Here is a 23,634-nt window from a genome sequence, read left to right as displayed (position 1 = left end):
GAGATTGTAGAAGATTATACTCATAGTGCAGTTTGCATACTCACCAAGCAAACTTCTGGTTATTCATTCGATTTCCCCGGACCCTTGATACTGGGGATGGATGTACCCTGTAAGCAGAAAAGAATAACACAGTCATTAAGGACTTCTGTTTTATAAATAACAGGTTTCCTTCGCAGAAAAATCCTTCAGAACTTGATCATTTCTTAGTAAGCAGACACACATTCTGTGCCTTGTATACCTTTAAGAGACCTTTTTCCCTCTTTACCACTCCCAAGATTACTAAGCTTTGGCAGAACCAAAAGTTTCAATGAACTGACCCCCAGTGCATAGTTACTGAAGACCGGATTCTTGCCAGAAGCAAGAATGGGCACTAGTTACATGCAGTGCCGTGCCTGCTGTCAATGAGCTCTCTTCAAGCCTGTTGCTTAAAGGGACATCTGAAGAGAAAATGACCCTTCCCTTCACTCAGCTTCTAGATTTAAGCCCCCAAAAGGAAGGAAACTTTGCTTGATACCCAAGAACACAGTGTGTGGGAATGGGAGAGCAAGGAAAAGGGAGCAGGTATTCATAGGAGAAAGGTTTTGGGGAAGTGATGCTCTCCCAGTTTGGTTTGAGAAAGGCAGAGCCAATTCAGAGTCAATTGAAAACTTTACGCAGATGAGGGAAAGTGAAGAACACAAGGCACCACAAGTTTCCAGAACTGGAGGCCTACAGGGCTGGAGTTTAAAGCTTTCAGGATATGCTGAGGTCCTCCCATCCGAGGCCAACTATCAGATACCTCCATCTCTTCCTGTGTTTCCAACTGGCAAAGTGGCCTAGTTACTGCTTCACCATAACCCACTTCCTGCTCCTTAGGATTTGTGAGATCCAGGTAGCCTTTTAGCGTGTGTTATCTTCACTATTTATGCTTTGGATATTATTTGTATTATTTTATTTCTTATTGTCATTATTAAGGTGATGTACAGAGGAGTTACCATTTCATAATTCAGGCAATGAGTACATTTTACCCTTTCCTTCACTTTCCCCCTCCCTATCCTGCCTACAAGTTGCACAATTCATTTTCAACACAGTGTCTACTGAGTCAGATATTATTTTATTTGCAACAAGGATAGAAAGATGACAAAGATTTTAAACTGGTATTAAGGTCCAGTAAGAACCACTGACTTCTCATTGCTGTTCAACAAGTAAAAATCATGTCAAAACACGGAAGACACATTAGCCACAAACCTGGAGAGCCTGACCTCAACTCTACACTGGGAAAGCTCATTTCTTTTAACATCCCTTATTAATATTCTTCCTCACAGGCTTCTCAATGGCTGCTCCAGAGGGGCTGCTAGGCACAGATTTTCTGCCCTGCATGGGGGGGAGGGTGTTAACTATGCAGAAAGATGAAGGGAGGGAGGCCAGACAGCCCCTCTGGTAAACTGCCTCATTCAAGTGAGACCCACTTCCTGCTGCTTTGCAGGAACAAGAGTCACCTGTTGGTCTTGGCATCTGGCCAAACTGGGGCCTTGGGGAAATGACAAACTCAGCTAGAAATGAAATGAAAGCCAGCTCATATTCTGCTACCCCAAATGGAGAGACTGAGGTTGGGGTGGGGTATGGGGGGGGGAGAATGGGAAGGGAGAGGGGCAGACAAAGAGACACAGAGAGAGGAGAGAAGCAAAATGTGTGAGACATAAAATAGATAGCAAAACTAGGTTTCCCTCTTTTTCAAACTTAATCCTCCTCAAGATAGGCATATGAGCCTCCAAATTTTAACACCCCGGCCTAACGGGAAATGCTAGAAACCTTTGCTCTACCCCTCACTGAAGGTCAGCATCCTATTTATTACATACGCTTTGGGGAGCCCCAAATACTTAGTTTTTAGTTCACTTTATATCCATTAAATCTTTATCCCTACTCTTGCTCCCTCTTTAAATCAAGTAGTACAAAGAAACTGTTTATTGTCAGTGTGGTCAATTTGCTTGCAATATTTTCTTATTGGTGCTGAGCCTCGAACCCTTATTTGGTAGGTGGAGGAAATAGGAGTATTTAATGAGTACTTACAATATTCTCTAGGCATTTGCATCTTTAAGGAAAAAATTCATTGATCACAGATCAAATACCACAAGTACATAATTTCTGTAATGCTTTAGCAGTCTTCAGAATAGAACTTCCCATTGTGTGTGTGTAACCAAATAGTTGTATGATTTCCTGAATTAAAATGAGGAATCAATATTTTTCTTTTTCAGAAGGAGTTCACTGATAATACATTGCGCGTTTCCACACTAAACAGACCAAAACCCATACACTCCAGCCACCCCTTAAATTTTATTTCTTTAAAAGGGTATTCAGTTTTTGTGAGCATGGTTTGTTAACTGGGATGCTTTTGCTCTCATCTGCCTTCTTTCCACATATAGCATCCAGGCAGGTAGCAAATTCAAAACCCCAGTAGGAGAAACCATCACCTAATCTGCATGTCATGCATTATTCATGACCTCCTGATTTCTGCACCTGCACCTAGGCAGGAAGCTTGCAGGGAATGCTCATTATTCTTCCCTTAGCTCCACACAGACTGGATTACTGCTCCACCACTTTGTTCTGTAACTAAGGGTGTAGGCCTTAGAACCAGTTGCTGGATCTGTAAGTAAGTGGTTTAGGCCCTAAAACCAATTGCTAGATATGAAAGAAAAAGACACACCAGTGGCTGAAAACAAAGACAATCTGGTTGTTTAACACACCAGATACTCCAAAGTGATCTACTGGGAGTAAAATCGTGTATCAGATGCAAATATTCACATATAGTGATTTATGTCACGTAAAAGAAAATGAAGTTATGTCATAAAATCCAGCTATACCAATTATTCTATTTCTATGTACTTATTCATCTGGGACTGAGAATATGTTAATGACTGGACACAGTTCAGGGTCATAATTTACTTTTCTGGATAAGTATGTAAGAACTTTTTAGATGTCTATATATAAAAATGATTATTCCCTCTTTGGGTATAGGCACCAAACACCTTATTCTCAAATGCTGTGACTTAACAGTTAAGAGAATATGACTGCTCCGTTTGCTCATCATTTTGGTCATCTATCTGGATGTCTGGTGGTTGGAGGGAGGTTGCTCAATCTGGACCCTCAATGTAATTACAGACCACTAGTGCTTGCTGGGTAAGGATACTGGGTCCAATCTCCTTATGACCTTTACTAATCCTACACTCAAGGAGAATGGGGATGAAGCAGTATAGACTACCAACGATGTGACCCGCTTTTTTGGAACTGAATCCCAGATTCTCTAGTTGCTAACAGGGTCATCTCTGAGCAAGTCCCTTCACAAGTCTTGTGCTTCATTTTCCTCAAATGTCCAAGGGGAGGTAATGCAATAATTCGCTGCCATTCTCTGACCTACTTTGTTTGCTTATGGGTCTAAGACTCTTCCACTCATTCTAGATAGAAAGACCCTGCCATAAAGCAGAATCAATGAATATACACCAATGAGAATCTAAATAAATAACTGTTGCTGGGTTATTTTCCCCTTAATGTATTACAAGTACAAGAACAGTTTACCCCAATTATGCTTCTACATGGCTAGCTGTCCATGCTTCATCAAACTGATGAATAGTTTGGTAGCTCACCCTGAGTCTATAGATTATGATAAAATAAATTGTACAAAGCTTTTCTCTTGCTAAGCTACCTTTTGTTATAAGGGTGTCTGCCAGGACCCTTAATGATGGATAACACAAGGATTCACCCACTTTTCCAGCCCTTCAACTTAAGTCTTCCCAATCCTAACCTTTCTCTGAACAAAAACTAGTTGTCCTTCTGTATCTTCTCAATATTCAGTGCACAAACACTACCACAGTAAGCCACTAAGCATACATGCACATGTACATGCACATCTTAAAACTATATCTATCTTTAAATTACATATATGGTGATTGTGTGTGTACATGTGTGTGTATATGTGCATGTGCATGCGCACACCAATCCTGGGGCTTAAAATCAGGGCCTGGGCAATGTCCTTGTACTTTATTGTCCAAGGCTCGCACTTGAGCTCCATGTCTGGCTTTTTGGTGGTTAATTGGAGATAAAAGAATTTCGCAGACTTTCCTGCCTGGGCTAGCTTCAAGCCTCAACCCTTGGATCTTAGCCTCCTGACTAGCTAGGATTACAGATGGGAGCCACTAGCCACAGCTACATATTCCTTAAAAATATATTTCTAAAACTTATCTGTTCATCCCTCTTAGAATTCTTCTCTTATGAAAAGGCACCATGTTATTTTTGGAATAATCTGAATTAAAACACCTTATAGACTTCATGTTGTGATCATTGATTTTACTGTTTATTCTTACTCTTATTCAAATGCCATAGAATTTGGAGAGAGTAGGGTAAATGTGTTAAAAAAATTATAAAAGGAACAATAATGTTTATTTCTACCACACATGCACATAGGTGAAAGGGAACATTTGGTGAATAATTACAGCCTCCTAATGAATCCCAGCCCCACCTTCCACCATCTTGCTTGCTCTCTGTGGGGCAGAGATGCTGGACGTTTCTCCCTCCATTCTCACATGGCAGATGATGCCCATCTGTGGAGGCCATCTCCAGGCTTCAGGTCTGGGATAATATGGTTTTAGTTCTACCATGAAGTGGGAACTTGGTATGTGGCAGATGAAGATTCCATGTGTTAATACTCTTAGTTTGTTTCATCTGTCTCACAATTCAAAGTAAGCATCAAGACTATCAAGTTATATTTTCTCCTTTTGCTCACTATCAAGACTGCTTTACCTGGTGCCAGGTAGACATGCAACAGAATACTCTTATATAATTATCGCTATTTTTCCACTAACTCTAATGTCTAGAATGAATAGCAAAAGCCATGTCTCAATCACGACGCACCCTCAGGACTTAGCGTAACACACAGTCCATGGTAGGCACATAATAACCATTTATTAAGCAAATAAAGTGCAGACAAAGATACACGTTTTTATATGAGCTACTTCACTATGCTCATTGAAGACTAAGAAAGGGTCCTTACTTACCAGCAACTTAGAGCTCCTTGAGATAAAAAGGAAGCAAACATCATAAACATGGGAAGGAAAATAAGAAGGGGTTTTTTAATTTCCTAGAAAAACAGAGGGGTTAGTATTCATCCAAACCATGAACAACCAGAGATTTCAAGGAGAGCACTGAGTACATGGAGAGTAAGTATACTTCCAGAGACAGAATCTGAATTGATAGTGCAAAGACACTTTAAGAAGAGGTACTGAATGTGTCATCTAGCCAAGAAAGTGTACTGCAGGTGTGTGTGTGTGTGTGTGTGTGTGTGTGTGTGTGTGTGTGTGTGTATAATTCAATATGGCTAGAGGGTAATATTTCTTAGACGTATTTGTGGAGGTAAAGTTGAATGTTAAGACAGGATGTGAATACAGAGTCATCCATACATGTCTATGGAGTTAGGAACTGGGGAGGGGACCTCTATCACTTAGAGCTGTACATACATACATAAAAGATACCTTGTATCTCTTATTTAGCAAACTCGGTTGCTTACTAATTCAAATATAAATTGAACACTGGGCTTAAGTAGACACTGGTTTCGACCACCAAGGGAATTCAGGCTGTTACATGCTGTGACTCTGTTGGAGGAGTAGATACTGTATTGATTATGACATGGGTCCTGACTTCAGGAAGCCCACACTGCCGTGTGAGTTTACAGGAACAATCGGCAATGTGGTGGAGAGACATGTGAACTGATTCACTGCTATGGTGGAATCGGAATGAATCTTTAAAACATGCATGCAAGTTTCTCAGGTTGCCAAGGCACATTTTAACGGATAAATTTCTCTGAATGGAAGAAAGAAGAGCCAGTTCCTTCTACAGACATGGAAAGCCAGTAAGGTTAGAAACAGAGACAAGAGCAAAACTGTAAACTGGTGTAGCTAACTGGAGTAAAGGAACTGGTAGGCCTGGAGGAAAAGGAGAGTAGAGGTTTGTGTAGTGTGCTAAGTAGTTAACTTAAAGAGAATGAATAACTACCAAAGGATTTTATGATGAGATCCAGTACAACCAGATTTATATAGTGGACTATTAGCAGTGTGTAGAGTGGCCAGAAGAGAATATGTGACACAGGAAGACTGCTGGAGAACTAGGGTAGTAACATATGACAATTGCAGATGGCACTGGGGAGAGGGTGGTGGATGGGGGGGAGGGGAGAGGAAGAATGAAAACAGATGTACTCACATTGAATAAGTGCTACTGCTGTACACAGTGGCACACACCTATAATCTCACTACTCTGGAAGTGAAGAGGAGTTTGAGGGATGAAGGATAACCTGGGATAACAGGCTACATAGGGAGCTATTGTCTCAAACAAAAATCCCCAAAGCTGAGGATGCAGCTTAATGCTAGCGCACTTGCCTATCATGGACAAGAAGCTGAGTTTAATCTGGAGTATAACAGAGAGTTATTTGTGGGGTCACATGAAAGGATGGTTGGGAGGAGATCCTACCATGGTGGACTGTGATTCCTCTTGGACAGTGGGGAGATATCTGCAGTGGTTGAGATATCTGGAAAATTCCAATGGTAGAGGGCTAAATCCACAAACTTCACACACAGCTGATCCACAGCGGGAACCACCTGCTGCCTGGGCATGGGATACTGGGGATCAAAATGAAGGTCACATTGCCCTGCGGTAAGTGGCTTCTACCTGGCCAGGTAAGCCTTGTAAAGCCCAAGATAAGGTACCACACACCCCTCTGCCCTGAAAGGGTCTATCACTTTTTGATCTGTAGAAGAAAAAGTGACAAATAAATGGGTACTGTGGTAAAACTAGTGAAAATGCACATATCGTCTATAGTTCATTGACATGTTGAACCAATGGTAATTTCTTGCTTTGAATAACTCATTGCATGAGTATTTATGTGAACTATCTGTAGTATTTTTGCAACTTATAAATTCTAAAGTCATTTAAAAAATTATGTATGTCTTTCCCAATGCCATTTCTTCCCTAGGATAAGACCATGTATAATAAACGTCGTCTGGGAACTACTACTTGCCTGTTTTCCTTAGTGATGTGTGTTTCATTGCTTTCAACGATGATTATCAGTGTATTTGCAAATATAGTGGTTTGTGTGCATTCTCTTATTTGTTTTTTAAAGTAATGACTTAATCAGCTCTCCTGTTATACATTCCTGGTTTTGGTAGGTGCTAGGTTCAAAATCACAGAATCAGGAGAAGGTTCAAAGTAGGAGAAAGCATGGAACAGGAGAAGAAAAATGAGGACGAAAACAAAAACATGAATAAAAATGACACTACTGTGAATTTTTTTTGGGGGGGAGAGGATTTAGATTTTATTTACAGGGCAATATAACTTATGTTGTGGAAAGGATATTTATCCTAGAAACAGAGATCTGTTTTGAACTGAGATAACCTGATAATCACTTTAATTTTCCCACTTTATCTCTCTTATATGGTATCTTTCAGTATTTATAGGGTGCATTAAGATTCTAGTCTTCTTTTATGTGAATTGAAAGACTCTGATTTAGTTATTTGCATTGCATTGGCAGATATTCTGATTGGTAGTTATTCTATTAGTACCCTTGGTTACCAATTTTTATTTACTGAGGTCTACTATAGTGTAAGAATTACATCAAAGCCCTTTGCTAGTTTTGGCTCATTGATTTCCCCCTCTCCCCAGCCCCCAGTTTTCATTACCATCAATTAGTTACAAGGTAGTCTCATTTTAATCTGTCAAATGCATATCCTTATGTGCATACAATGTTCCTTGATTAAATTCACTCCCCCTATTACAGTCCCTCCCCTCCCCCAGACTTCATTAATTTTGCTATTCCGTAGTACACCGAGTATGTAACATTGGCATTTTTAAAATCCAAAGTAGACATATTCAAATTCAGTACTTTTAAAAGAAACGGTTAATAGCACCATTTGTCCTTGGAGTAGGACACACATTTTTATATTATTTGGTTCACGGGCATAATGAAGATGGCATAAACTACATTCCACGTATAAGCCATCTCTAAGGGAAAACAGTGTAGCTTGTATTTTGCTCTCAATAAGAGCCCAACTGCTAGACAACTCCAATCTAGCATTAAACATAATCATTATCTTCCTGTGTTCAAAAGGAAGGAACTGTCTCTTTCCGTGTGTGTGTGTGTGTGTGTGTAAATAGTGACTTGTTTCTCTTTAAGTAAGCACCAAATAAACAGAGGAAACAGAATCCAAAAAGTGTCTCCACTGCTGCATGGCAGAGCCATTAGCAGCTGTGGTAGTCTCGCTGCCAGTACTGACAGCCAAGGAGCCTGGAGAAAGGAAATGGCTGCCAGCACCTGAACTACCAGTTTATAGGGAGACACTTGACTTCAGAACTTTGCACGTGAAGATAAGAACTGCCAAAGATACCAGTCAGTACCTCCCAGACTCAAGGTGCTGGTGCAAACCAGCCAGGAAACTGGAAGTACCACAGGCCAGCCCAGCAAGGGGACTAGATGAGACCATCGAACTCACTACACATCACATTTCCAAGACACACTAAGACTCCCACAACTGAGCAATGCGGCTTAGAGAAGTCACAACCAGATTCAGCATTCTTTCTTCTGCCCATTTCCAGCCACTGGTGTTCTGTTTACCTTGCTTCTTGTCGCACAGGCCAATGGGGGTATGGATATAGAGTTTACCCTGCAGAAATACATTATCAGCTCTTCTTACATTAACATAGCTAACTCAGAGCACAAGTGACCTAATTATTTAATTTTCATATTTTCTCTATTCTCGATGTTTATGAAGTATCTAATCCTTGCTAGAATCAAGAGGAAAGATAAACTGGAAAGAACTGACTTGAATGTATAAGACTCTGCTATGTTCAATATGCCCACCAATCAATGCAGGTAATATAAAAGCAATCAAGGATTCAGGGCCTGACCTTAATAAAGTTAACAGTCCAACCGGTTGGTAGAAATTTGAGAAAAGTTGAAGAATATTAAGGTTCAGAATATGCAATTCTGTAGATAGCTGTTTCAGAAGATAACCAAAAGCACAGATTACTGGAAGAAGGCAGTAGAAAGAGAGAAAAAAAATGCCTTCAAGTTAATTGGGCAATGGCTGAGTCTCATTAGCGCTATGCAGAGGCAGCCAGGGTGCTGGTGAGAAGAGATGGGACAGAGGAGGAGAGCAACCTGTGAGTTACCTGAGCAGGGAAGATGAGTTCCTACAAGGGCCAGGGCACACAAGATGATTTCAGAGTTTTCTTTCTGGCAGGGGAAAAGCCACTGGAACATTTTGCTTCAAAGGATTAATGTAAAATGTATTATTCACTGGGAAGTGCTGTGCAAAATTAAGAAGACTAATATGTGCATCATTTTTCTCCCTCCCTCCCTTCCTCCTTCCTTTCTTCCTTCGCTCCCTCCCTCCCTGCCTCCCTTCTTCCCTTTCCTCTTTCCTTCCTTCCTTTTTGTCTTTTTCACTTCAGGAAAATAAAAGCCATGCCAGGTGTAGTGGTTTCCACCTAGACTAGCTTACTGGGAGGCAGAGATAGGAGGATGAAGGTTCAAGACCAATCCTGAACAAAAGGCCAGTGAGATTCTACTTTAAAAGCAAGCAATTTGTGGTGGTACATGTCTGTAATTCCAGCTACTTAGAAGGTAGAGGTAAAGAGAGACTTTAGTCTGATACAGGGCCTGGGTAAAATGTCAGACCCTGTTGGAAAAATAAATTAAAAGCAAAAAGACTGGGGGCTGGACACACACACACACACACACACACACACACACACACATACACACACACACACACACTCACAGAGTTGGGGCAGGAAGCTGGAGATAGAGACAGACTGAGGAAGAGACAAGCATGAAGAGAAAGTAAGAAAACAAGTCCAGTGTTCCCCTCTTTTCTGTTAGGTGGAAATAGCCTATTAAAAAAGGCATGGCAATGCTTTAGGAGGGAAACTGAACAACCACTCTAGAGGAGCAGAGTGGGTGTGACCGTGTTCCAACAACATGCCTGCAAATATTTTCTTCAAAGTAAGAGCTTGCTGGGAGCTCTGTGCTGAGCTACAAGTTTTACTAGAGGGTCTCACTTAGGCAGACACTAGTAGAGGGTATGGGTGTCACCATTTCCACTTTGCAAATGAAGAAGGTAACCTTAGAGAGGTGACAGAACTAGCGCAAGGTCACACCAGGGTTGAAGCATAAGTGTAGGCTGACACACTCCCATGCCATGCTCTCAAACAATAAGCTTCTTTTCTGAGCAAAGGTGCAGCTCTACTTTTTCAGAACGTTAACTGGAGATAAGCTAAAGTAGTAGAATGCATTGCAGATTGTAGTGACTTTCGTGTTACCAAACACTGCTTGAAATGGAAATTGTGTTTATAAGTAGTAATGAAAGCATCTGGGCATTTCATAATACCATCTAATTTGCATGGGAATCGGTGGATTACAGCCCCCCCTCATCGTATCAGAAAATTGGAGGATTGCTTGTTTGGGAAAATATTATTCAAACTACTGTGGACTGAAATTTCATAATGTTCATATGTTCTGTGTAATATTGAAACATGAAAATTATTCATATAACACCATCATGAACTGACATTGCAATTTTTCAATGTTTATAAATTAAGTAATCTACTAACGTTCCTACAGTTTTTGAAAAAAAATATTGGAGCTACTCCCTCTCTATCATTGTCATTAGAAAATAAAGATGGATGAATAGCCATAAAGTAGGATCAACTCATTTAAATCTACTTCTTGTGCTATTGCTTTTAAACAATCAAGACAAAAATGAATTTACAAAATATTATTAGATAAGTTTGCTTAAATTCAGTCTCTGATTAAATACAGAAATTATGTAAATATGCTGGGTTTGTAAATTACCTATACATGTATCACTATTTAGCTTTATTTTTCTTTGAAAAAACAAGAAGAAACCAAGATCCTTCACAGAGTCTCTAAGATACATGTGAAAATAAGAAGAATCAATTCAGAATTGAATAGGATAAAATTCTGTATATATAACAAATAAAAGGCCACAAACAGGCATAAAAATTGTCTATTACTACACAGTAAAACAGATAAAAAAGAGGAGCAATTGAAATTTTCACTCTTGTATTCCTACCTTGGGAATTCCAGAATGAAAGCAACATGATTCAGCTAACTGTACAAGCAATAAAATGACAACTCGGTATTCAAAAATAACAATTAATGAATCGAAACACTTCATTTTCTATTTCTTGAAGGTCCAGTGCTAGACATTAGTGATATATCAATTCATAAAAATATAGTTCCAGGCTAGAGAGTTAAAATATCAGAAAATTTTCTTAACAGGAAATATATACAATATTTAGACTCTGGAATCTGGAAGCATGGCTGAAGTGGTAGACGCACCAGCAGTGAGTCAAGAGTCAAGCAAGAGTGCAAGGCTCTGAGTTCAAGTCCCAGTATCAGTAAAACCAAAACCAAACAAAAACAAAAACAAAAAGTAGCATAAGCCTGGTAGTACCCATAGCTAATACCTGTAATCTTAGTTACTCAGGAGGCTGAGAGTTGAGGGTTATGGCTCAAAGCTAGTCTGAGCAGGGAAGTCTGTGAGACTTTTATCTTCAGTTAAGTACCAAAAAGCCACAAATGGAGCTGTGGCTCAAAATGGTAAAATACTAGCCTTGAGCCCAAAAGATCAGGGTCAAAGCCTATGTATGCCAAGTTCAAGCTCCACAACTGACACAAATAAACACACACACACACACACACACACACACACACACACACACACTCTGGGCATGGTGGCATGTCTGTAAACGCAACTACCCAGGAAGAACAGGTAAGAGGACTAGTCCCAGATTGGTTGCTGGCAAAAACACAAGACCCTATCTGAAAATAACTCAAGTAGTTAAGGGTCATGGCTCAAGTAGAAGAGGTTCTGAACCCTAGTCCCAAATAACAACAGCAGCAGCAGCAAGAAAAAAAAAAATTCTAGACCAGACAAATCCTGGTTCATCAACTTACGGGTGAGAAATCTCATCTCTGTGCCTCAGTTCTCCTGTCTTTATGTTGGAGAAAATACCAGTCTCTTATCAAGAATAATTCTTGGAGCAGTGTTATTAAAAAAAAAAAAAAGTATTCCCTTGATCACCTTGTCTATACCCCCTAAAATCCCCATGCTGCAGTTGGAATATCTGCTCATGGCTGCCCCAAGTCACCAAGTCTACCTTTCCCCTGAGGTCACAGCAGTAACTCCTAAGAGTACTCCATTACTCTAGGTATTAGTATTGACAAGGTAAATGCTAAGAAATTATAATAATCAAGACTATTTCAAACTAGCCAGTCCCTAAATTGCGTGTAATAGGGAATTTCATCTAAAGGAAATACTCAAATGCTTAGTTTTAGAACAAAAAGTAACCAGAACATTGCAGCATGCTGTCAAATAGCCAAACAAACCTAAATCACTATAGCCCTAGTAGATTGTTGTGGAAGAATTCAAGAAGAGGCAGGGTGCCCGTGGATCACACCTGTAATCCTAACTATGAAGGAGGATGAGACCTGAGGACTGCAGTTCAAGGCCAGCCCAGGCAGAAAGGTCTGAGACTCTTAACTCTAATAAATGACAAAAACCGCCAGAAGTGGAATTGTGGTAGGGCACTAATGTTGAGCAAAAGAAGCTCAGGGATAGCACCCAGGCCCTGAGTTCAAGCCCTAGTGTTGGAAAAATAAATAAATCAATAAATAAAAATAAAAAAGGATAAAGACTCCAAGAATAACCAGTATTTTGTCAATTCAATGTTAAACTGACTATAAAGCTGCTTGGGAAGTATGATCCAGGGGCTGCAAAGTGACTTCACTCTTCAGGGTGTATGTTTTCAAATTTGACATTGATTGTGTAGTAAATGAATAACTGGCCTTGGAGTCTAAAAGTTTCCTGAATTTATTGTCTGAAGGTTAAGTTTGCCAATGGATATTCTAATCATGATTTGTGTCTACAAAAGTGCCATTAAATTGGACAGGGGAAAAACAGAATAACCCATTGGACTGATTTACAGTATACGGTTGGACTGCTTTACAGTATACCGAAGGTAGAAAAGTATTAAGCAAACAGAGAGTTTGAAATTCCCGCCCTCTCACAAGTCTGTTCCATTTCAAATATTCCTATACAAAGCAAATCACAGTCTTTTTTTTTTTTTTGGCCAGTCCTGGGCCTTGGACTCAGGGCCTGAGCACTGTCCCTGGCTTCTTCCCGCTCAAGGCTAGCACTCTGCCACTTGAGCCACAGCGCCGCTTCTGGCCATTTTCTGTATATGTGGTGCTGGGGAATCGAACCTAGGGCCTCGTGTATCCGAGGCAGGCACTCTTGCCACTAGGCTATATCCCCAGCCCCAAATCACAGTATTAATCTGTGGATATCTTGGATGACAGTAAAACCATTACAGGGTTGAGAAGTTTAAAAATACTTTAATTTGGCTAATATGAATTAATGTTTATGCTCTCATGATGGTTTGTATCTACCCTACATTTGTCAAGAATTATCCCAGAAGTCAGTAATTTGGAAACATTTGCCCAGTATTAATTTCAAGTTGTGCCATTCTTCTTTTCCTAGTATATTTTATAACATCTCAATATTTTCATGAACTTGAATATGCTTTGCTTTGTAAACAATATGCATATCCTATTATAATCGGCTACCACATTAAATTTTCAAATTTTTGCTAAATGCAAACTACTTTCAACATAGGAAACCCACAGAACATTGGTGAATTCAATAAGAATTCTAACAGCAGTTTAAAAAAAAAAGATAACCAATATTTGTATTGTGGACTAGAAATGCCTGATTTGACTGGAAAGGCAGTGAAAGACAAATAGTAAAGTCTTTACCCCTAATTACCCAATGAGGGAGTAAAAGCCAGCAAATAAATAACTACTGAAATAATTAATTATATAAGAATAAACATCTCTCCAGTTTTTGTAGGAGTCTCACCTGAATCTTCATCTGGTTTTATTTTCCTTGCTATCTCTTTTGAACAAAGGACTGTCACTGTTTTTTTTTAAGGTGTAATGGGTGCTCTTTATCAGACTCCAATTCTTGTATGTTTCTTGTTTTAATGTCATGATCTGACAAAAAATGTACCTACTGCCTTACATATGAAACTGTAACCCCTCTGTATATCACTTTGACAATAAATAAATAATTAAAAATGTCATGATCTGGCCTCTACTTTTGTACTGATTGCAGTTCAGCATAAACTTACCTTAGCAACTAGTTGTCTTGGTTTCTCTACTGGCTGCATCCCAGAACTGAAGCCACTGCTTTCATTGGGGCCCATTTCTTTTTTCCTGTCTCCTCTCCTCACCCATCTCCACTGGTCCTGAGGTTTTCACTGCTTCCCTGTTTAGCTCCTCCATTAGCTACCTCTTCTTTCTTTGGTCTTTATGGTCATTCTTGGGGAATGCTGGTATCCTTCAATGTTATATTTTTGGCTCAAATCTTGCTTTAAACTCTTTTATTGTTACCACCAATTCTTTATCTGATATATTCAGTTAGACAGTTTAATATCAATCAAACTCAAGATAGCTACAGTTAAATTTATCTTTCATCTAATACCAACTCAGTACTCATGTTTCCAAGTAAAATTCTAGACTCATATTCTAGTAACTCTTTCAAGTTACTAGACTTAATGGCTATACAAATATTGTTGACTTGGGTCCCTTGGAGCCCATAACACTGAGAAGCATCAAAATCCTGCTGTAATTCCTACTGCTTCTGAACCCTCGAAACAAAGTAGTTACCATCTCATAGGCACTTGCCCCTGTGGGGTGTATTGCATCCACCTCCATCTTTGCAGTCCATCCAACCAACTACTGAGAGAAGGGCCTTTTGGGTGGAAATCGGAAATTAGCTCACTGAATAATCATTCATTCTCATCCCCTTGCCTTCTGGCACCCTAAGGGCCTGGGAAGCTAAAAACCCTACATTTCCCAGAAACTAACAACTAAGATTTTCTGTGTGAGTTTCCTCCAAGCCAAAGTATGACAGCTGTAAGCAGCAAGAGGAAGTGGCTTTATAAAGAGAGGGGCGTCTTCTGGTAAGTAGGGCAGCAGAGATTAAGTCCTTTCAGGACAGCTGAGGAGAGCTTTGGCATTCATGTGCATTTACAGGTACAACTCATGGGCTAGGAAGGGTAGGTAGGACTGGTGGAAGCAGCTTCTGGCTGTTCTGGTGGTATAGCCATATGTAAGAACTCAATTTCTATCCTAAATTGTTAGAAGTAGGTTCTGTGATGAGTAAATAAGAAATCCTAAAACACCTGCCTAAACTACTTGCCTCATTTGTCAACATGATATTAAAATATTTTCACTTACACTATATACTGGGTAGTATTTTTACCTCATTCCTGAAATGACTTCACAACACTGAAAACAATCTATTTTATGGTGGATCAAACAAATTTCAAGAAGCTATGTAGTTTGGTGGGCACTGGTGGCTCACACTTGTAATCCTAGATACTTGGAAGACTGAAAGGTGAGGATCATAGTTTGAAGCCAGCCCAAACCGGAAAGCCATGAGATTCTTATCTCCAAGGAACTACTCAGAAAAAGCCAGAAGTCAGGCTCTGGCTCAAGTGGTAGAGCCTTGAGCACAAAGATTTTCAGAGACATCGCTTTTTGGCCTTGAGTTCAAGCCCCAGGACGGGCAAAAAACAAAAACAAGTTATGTAGTGTGATCAAGGTCATGGAGTTAGTGAGAGAAGCAAGATTTACACTCTGATCTAATTGTGAATGTTCAATTTGTATTCTCCTCAGATTAGCAGAATATAAAATCCTGCTCAACACAAATTCTTTTTCTGGGTGTCCTTTCCTTTTTTTCTCTTATTCTTTGTGTCACTCAAGAGATCAATGAAGAGACAAAATGAGTGCCTCTAGAAAAGAATAAGTCCACTTACATTTCAAATGCATGTGTAGGCAGATGAAATTTTAGAAAACACAATATAGCTCAATGACACAAAGTGATCACTAGGTACAGTTTTGTGAGAGGCTAGCATGTCCTAGACACCACCCATCCACCTTTATTTTCTTTTCTCAAACATGTTTCCCTTATGAAGATGTCTGCTTTCTAATTCTTTAAAGGATTTTTAAAAATTAAATTATCTGTTACCTTATTTTGCATGTTTCTGACCATTCAATCATATGTGAGATTCCGCACTAAGTACCCAAATAAACTAAAAGGCGTCTTTTTGAACTTACCTATATGTTCTACTTGTAATCTAAATGGAATTCCTTCCTAGTGAAAATTCCTTCCTTCATGCTTTCTAGTCTGCCTGAAGCATCTAGTCTTAGCAAGGAGACTCTGAGTTTGCTCTAAAGGAAAAGTTGTACTTTGTGTACTTTTCAAAAGTCCACTGCTGTTTCATATGTAAGCAACAAACTGTTGCTACAATCAAGATAGTTGTAGAAATCAACTATTTACTATTACTCTTTTTACTAAGAATATCTTTAAAATTACAATTTTCTGCAAAGAGCTAACTGAAATGGTACAATTTCATGCATTACTTCATATTATCTCCTTGAATTTTTTTCTGCCCCAGATATCATTCCAGATAAGTTGTCAAGCCAAAGGATTCATTGTCTTCTTTATAGCAGTATTTTATGGATATTGTTCTAGTGTCAAACCCTAGGTGTGTATTTTAGATATCTACAGATGACACTGGAATCCTGCCTGTATTCTGTAAATGGAACTTTGCCCAGGTCTCTCTAGATATTCACATTGCTGAAGCTTTAATTCAACTGCTGTTGATAATGTTATTTTCATTGTACTGTGATTTGTTTGCTTGGCTGTATCTTGATCTGTGTGAGAATCATCTAAGTGTAAAATATGCAAAGCTTAATTAAGCTGTATCTCAGTAACAAAATGACAATGCAGGAGCCTAAAACATAGTTAGAAGAAATTTTGATCTCTAAGTTAGGCATACTTTCTAGCAAACACATATATTGTTAATCATCATTCTAAATATTAGAACACAGGAACCCAGTTGATTTACTGCACATTACCATGCTGCATCGCTGAATGTTTTCTGCTTATACAAGTGACTGCCAGGCATTTGCTGTGGGCATGTGCTGAACTCCACACCCCCCTGTGCTTCACAGTTAATCGAGTCTGGCACACATGTACTCAAAGAAGGGACTCAGCTGTGCAGTTTGATGTGAGTGGACATCTGCACACATGAATTTGAAAACAACTAGAACAAAGTGACAGTCTTTCTAACCAGCAGTATATAATAAAAAGAGGAAGAAAGGAAGCAACAACAAGGAATATTTATTGAGCTTTTAGGCACTCTAAGTTCCTGCCTTCACCACTGCTGAAACCTCATATAGAGGAATTTTAAACATATGAGCCACATTAGTAGGAGATCTATTGTGTTCTGCCTTCAAATAAGATAATCATTTAGTACAAATGAACATACTTACTGGCACAAAGCTTATATAAATGTTGGTAGTTTATTTATATGTGATTATCTCTCTAAGTGTAATTTTAAAGTAATTAAAATTCATTAGGATGAACCTTAAACATTTCGGTAAGACCTATCTTTAGGTATGTTTTTTGTTTGTTTTGTGCAGGTACTAAGGTTTAACTCAGAGCCTAGTGCTTTTGTTTAGTGTTTCCACTCAAGGCCCACACCTACCACTTGGTTGGTAGTGGGGTTGGAACTCAGGGCCTGGGCTCTGGCCCTGAGTTCTTTTGTTCAAGGCTAGTTAGTGCTTCACCACTTTGAGCCACAATGTCACTTCCAGTTTTCTGGTGGTTAACTGGAGATAAGAGTCTCATGGACTTTTCTGCCCAGGCTAGCTTTGAACCGTGATCCTCAGATCTCAACCTCTTTAAGTAGCTAGGATTACAGGGGAGAGCCACTGGTACCCAGCTTAGGTTAACATTTTAGGCTTTGTGTAGCTTTGTGTATAAAAATCTGTATATATAGAAATGTTTTTGTGGTTAGAAAAGATTAAGTTTGCTTTCTTCAAGGATTCACTATATTTACTAGACAGCTCAAGTTCAAAATTTCTAGGAGGCTTTAATATAGTAACAGTGACTATTAAATATGAAGTCATTTTCCTTGAAAAAAATGTCCTAATGGAAGCAAAAAAACACAAAACCCCTTTAATTCTTCCTATGAGCCTATCATTCCCCTTCTCCTTCTCTTGGCCTCCCCGTTCCCTTTCCTCATCCCCTCCCCTCCCCTGTCTTTTGGTGCTGGGGATTGAATCCAGGCCTGTACACACTAAACACAAAATCAGATGGTACATCACTACCCCTTCATCCTAAACTTTCTATGCCCTTAGAGTTCCCTCATTGTTTCTTAAAAAAAATATTTATAGTACAAAAGGGTTATGAGGGCATATTTAGAGTAAATTACCCCAACACAATGTATACCTATCTAACAGCCCATGAAAGGAAGAAACTATTACAAAAATAACCTGATCAGACTGCTTGTGTGTTTTGTTCTGCATGAGATGTTACCACCCCAGGCTCACAATAAAGAGGACCACATACCCTTGTACCCCTTGTCTCCTGGGTAGATCCAGGCTGTGACTACTATGATCTGATCCTGCCTAGTTTTAATATCTTACAAGTACAGATTCTTTAAAATGTTCTGATATTTTTTGTATTGAGCAAATTTAGATGCCATCTGACGTCATCTTGAATCTCCTTTTTTCCTCATGGTAAGGAAGGGAAGCAATGAAGATCTTCTATGCTGAATGCCATAAACTGCATGCACTTGGCACTGTAAAACCTGAAAGTACTATAATCCATAAACTAAAATTCACTGGTTATTTTCTATGATTTGTAAATACGTAGATATCACAGTGGAGAAAATATGGAGCTGTTCTTGGCAAAGTGATATGATAGGAGCCTCTGGACCCATCAGTAATGTTTACCTGAAACTTTGTGTTTTATAATCCTCTTTCAAGGCAATGTAAACAACTATGTATTACTTGGGTATGTTACAAGCAGAGAAATTTGGAAAGCACTTAAAGAGACTCTTATTCTTCCAAATGATAAGAGATAGGAAAGATAGAGAGCTATAAATAATTAAGGTCACAAATTTAAGGACCTTTCTAAAGAAAAGTACCTTATTTTCTCATCAGGATGAAGTAATACCCAACCTACACTTTGGTTTTACAGTTTACAAATATTTGTTCACATCTGAAGTAAAAAGATCAAAGAAAGGGAGGAGATTTCAAAGTTCATATGGGTTAAAAAAAAGCAAGGATGCTGTCCGTAGAACAAAAATTAAACAGAGAAGAGATTAAAAATGGCTCTGGACTTTCATAATGCCTAATAGTTGGCATTTTGAATGGATGAAATTATTCTTTATTATTTCTTATTTTAATTCCTTATTGCAATTATTGTTGAATTATTCCTTATTGTACTTGATCCAAAAATCATCAGACAATCAAGTTTATTCTGCATGGAGAGATAAAAACATGCTGTCGTTAGTATATTTTCAAACACAATTACGTGAACAAAGGACTCAAACTTTGTACCCACTGTGAGTCTACCTCCGGTTTACCTAAATAACTGCCAGTACTTCACTTATTTTTCCAATTCACATCCCTCATAGATGCATTTCTAAATTTTTTTTGTCAGTCCTGAGGCTTGAACTCAGGGCTAGGGCTCTCTTCCTGAGTATCTTTGTGCATAAGGCTAGCACTCTACCACATAAACCACAGCAGCACTTCCTGCTTTTTCTGTTTATGTGGTACTGAGGAACTGAACCCAAGGCTTCATGCATGGTAGTCAGGCATTCTACCACTAAGCCACATTCCCAGTCCTGTATTTCTACATTTTCTTCTTTGAAATCGTAGGTTCTTGGTCAATTAGCCCTCAAAATACATTCTTTTTTTTTTTTTTTTTTTTGGCCAGTCCTGGGCCTTGGACTCAGGGCCTAAGCACTGTCCCTGGCTTCTTCCCGCTCAAGGCTAGCACTCTGCCACTTGAGCCACAGCGCCGCTTCTGGCCGTTTTCTGTATATGTGGTGCTGGGGAATCGAACCTAGGGCCTCGGGTATACCGAGGCAGGCACTCTTGCCACTAGGCTATATCCCCAGCCCCCAAAATACATTCTTTTATGCCTGCTGCACCCTGGCTAATGTGTCTTTTCCATAACTAGATCTTTGTTATCTTCTCGTTCATTAATATCCTTTCATCTGTTATCTATCTTTAGTTCATTTTTTTTTTCACCCTCTAAATTGAACAAACATCACTTATAATTCTACTTGCAACCTAGTAGGAAAAGGTCTGTTTTCTTGATGCTTCAGTAGGCCTCTTCTGTCTGTGGAATAAATTTTTTTACCTTCATCTGTTTCCTCCTTGCAGGGCATCCACCTAAACTTGCTCCTTGGCCTCCTGTATTTTGAATTGGATAGATCCGTGTGTGTGTGTGTGTGTGTGTGTGTGTGTGTGCGCGCACAAGTGCGCACGCATGAGCGTATACACATGTGCTTTGTTCCTGGTGCTTGGATTTGGGGCAAGGGTACTGTTCCTGAGCTTTTATTTTGCTCCAATGCTAGCACTCTACCACTTGAGCTATAGCTTTATTTCTGACTTTGTGATACTTAATTGAAGATGGGAATCTCATGGACTTTCCTGCCCAGTCTAGCTTCAAAACTTGGCCCTCAGATCTCAGCTGCTGAGTAGCCAGGGTTACAAGCACAAGCCACTGATGACCAGCTTGGACATTAAATACCAGAAACAGACAGTGGGGGATGTGATAGGATACAACTAGTTTGGAAAACTTTTTGGCTATTTCATGTAAACACAAGCACAAATCTTCCTTTGATCCAGCAAATCCTCTCCTTGATTATTTACCTATGAGAAATAAAAGGTATGCTCATAAAAGAATTGCACAGAAATTTTCACATGGTCCTATTCTAATAGTCCCAAATAGAAGAGAGCCCAGTGCTCATCAGGTAGTGAATGAACAGGGTTGGGGATGTAGCTCAGTGACAGTACTTGCTTAGCAAGAATTCATCACTGCAAGGGGAGGATGACAAGGAGGAAAGGGAGATGGAAAAAGAAATTCTGTAACACACAGTGGAATTGTATTTGTTCTAAGTAGTTTTGATTTATAGTTGGTTAAAGTATAAGGTGGGCAAGGTGGCTTGTGCCTGTCATCCAAGCTACAGTGGGAGAGGAAATAAGAAGATCATTATCCAGGCTGACTGGGGAAGCGGTATGAGACTCTGTTAAAAATAACTGGAGCAAAATGGTTGGAGGTAAGGTCTAGACAGTAGAATGCCAGGTTAGCAAGTATAATACCCAGAGTTATAATCCCAGAACTGCCTAGACAGACAGACAGAGAAGTTCATGACTATTTCTTCATCCTTTACCCTAGCCTTTGGAGGTCAGCAATTTATCATCAAAATTCCCTCCTCTTCCTTTAAAATACTAGCCAGAAATCTTTCTCTTCAGTAAAGAAGGGAGAAAGACCATGTTAAACATGGACTAGAAAGTATCTAATATAGCCTTTACAGTACTCTCACTAAATTATAGGACACCAGATAAATCATGTCACTTCCTTGAGTCTGTAACCTGAAATCACAAGGGAATTTATGAATAGGAATTAAATGAGAACTGTAAAGCATTATAGTTTTAATACAACAATTAGAGCATTGTTAGTAACACTTAGCCCAGAACCAAGACTGGAGTCTGGCCTGGATCCAGGGCTGCTCATGTCTAAACACACTCATGTCTGAACTGAATCATTCAGCTTATGGCAGCTCATGAACTGAACCATTCTTTCCGATTTTTTTTTGCATGTGACAACTTTTACTCATTTAGATGACTAATAATTTACCATGTAATCCTTTTTGAAAACATTACCACTATCATAGGTTTTAAATACAGATTAAGCAAAAGTTATGAAATTTTTCCTTTGTTTCAAACTAGCTGCTGGCGTGAAACTTGGGTAAAAATTAGGAGTAAACAGCCAAAGCTAAACTTCTTAACAAAAAATGTATTTCAAAAAGTCAGACTGGTATTCATAAGCAAAGGGATTATATCCTTTAAATTATGTACAAATGTCAATTTTCATTTCTGTTGTTGCTGACACTGGAGCTTGAACTTGGGGCCTAGGTTCTGTGCCTGAGCTCTTTTGCTCAAGGCTACTGCTCTAACACTTGAGCCACAGTTCCATTTTCAGCTTTATTGTGGTTATCTAGAAATAAGAATGACAGAAACTTTTCTGGCCAGGCTGACTTTGAGCCATGATCCTCAGATCTCAGCCTCCTGAGCAGCTAAGATTATACGATTGAGCCATCATTGTCCATCTTTAATTGTTTTAATTTTAATCAAAGGACTTCTAATTTTGTTAGATATTCTTCCCATTAGAAAATGTTTATTGGCTTGTTAACTACTTGGATAATATGCCCATAAAACTGTGGTTAAAAACGTATGTTTTAACCTCACAATAAGATCTATACAATAAAAGATAACATGAAGCTATTTTAATTTCTTGATTTAAAAGTCATTTGCTTTCCCTAGCTAATTCTGTTTAATTATTATTACTTTCTGGACTTGCTGAAGGTTGGGGGAATTGTTTTGTTTTGATGTTTGGCCTTACATTTGGTAGGTAGTCAACCTTACAGGTTAGCCACAACTCCTATACAATTTTTCTGGCTATTTTTGAGATAGTGTTTCATTTTTACTGCAAGATGCATATCTAAATGCTTCACAAGTATTTTATGTTTCCTGATGTAGAGAGAACAGGTAAGTGCCATCATGGCCAGCTCTCCTTGAGAAAGGGTCTCTCCAACTCTTCTGCCTAAGCTGTCTTGAACTGTAATCCTCTCCATATTACCTCACAAGAATGTTGGATGATAGGTGTGAACTGCTGGCTCGTAGGCCTAATCAATTTCCTTATTTGCATTTTCAGATGATATGTCGTAATGTTTCTCTAAATGTAAAATTTCAAATTAGTTTTATATTTGCATTAGATAATAGACATTTCAACTTCCAAGTTCAATTTTGTGTGTTGTCTCACTGTAACAGGGCTTAGACACCAGGCAAAATGGAGAATGCATGCAAAATGGGAAGGCAAATGCTTTTGTGTTGAAAGGTCATAAAACTGTAGCTCAAAGATTTTGTTTTCAATTATCTGGATAATAGTTTCATTTTGTATTTTATTTGTGCTGTGTCGCTATTATAGCCCATAGCAATGTAATTCCAAAATTCAGGGGAAAAGGCACAGTAGCTGATTTTTTGTTGTTATTTTGTATACTGGGAAAGGTTAATCAATGTTAATTTGAATTTACAGAGGAATATAACTACATTTAACAAACTTGCTTATATCACTTTTGATGAACACTATACTAATGTCAGTCACTTAGCCAAACAAAACATTTCTGAGAGTCTACACCCTGAAGAAAAGGATTTATATTACTAATTCAAAACACAAGAAATACACATATTAGTAATGATTTTTTAAGATACTAAATGAGAGTAGAGAGGCAAGTTTATTACCATTACCTTCTATGTCATCTAGAAACCTCAAAAGACTATCACTAGAATTATATGTAGAAATATTTGGATGAGTCTAATAATGAACACAAGATTACAATATAACCATTTTACCTAAGAATATCTGAATTACATTTAAG

General features: G+C 38.8%; 1 protein-coding gene across 1 annotated transcript in view; it reads right to left on the bottom strand.

Moving 5' to 3' along the window:
• Window positions 1-23,634, bottom strand: part of Klf12 (Kruppel like factor 12) — a 214,169-nt gene that overhangs the window by 62,698 nt on the left and 127,837 nt on the right. The window contains exon 5 of the mRNA XM_048341248.1: window positions 45-107. Coding sequence (XP_048197205.1) covers window positions 45-107 — 63 coding nt within the window. The remainder of the gene's footprint in view (window positions 1-44; window positions 108-23,634) is intronic.

The sequence above is a fragment of the Perognathus longimembris genome, chromosome 3 (assembly GCF_023159225.1).
Source record: "Perognathus longimembris pacificus isolate PPM17 chromosome 3, ASM2315922v1, whole genome shotgun sequence".
Lineage (NCBI taxonomy): Eukaryota > Metazoa > Chordata > Mammalia > Rodentia > Heteromyidae > Perognathus > Perognathus longimembris.
Note: the sequence above shows the minus strand (reverse complement) of the source record. Positions and strands in the feature narration are given on the sequence as shown.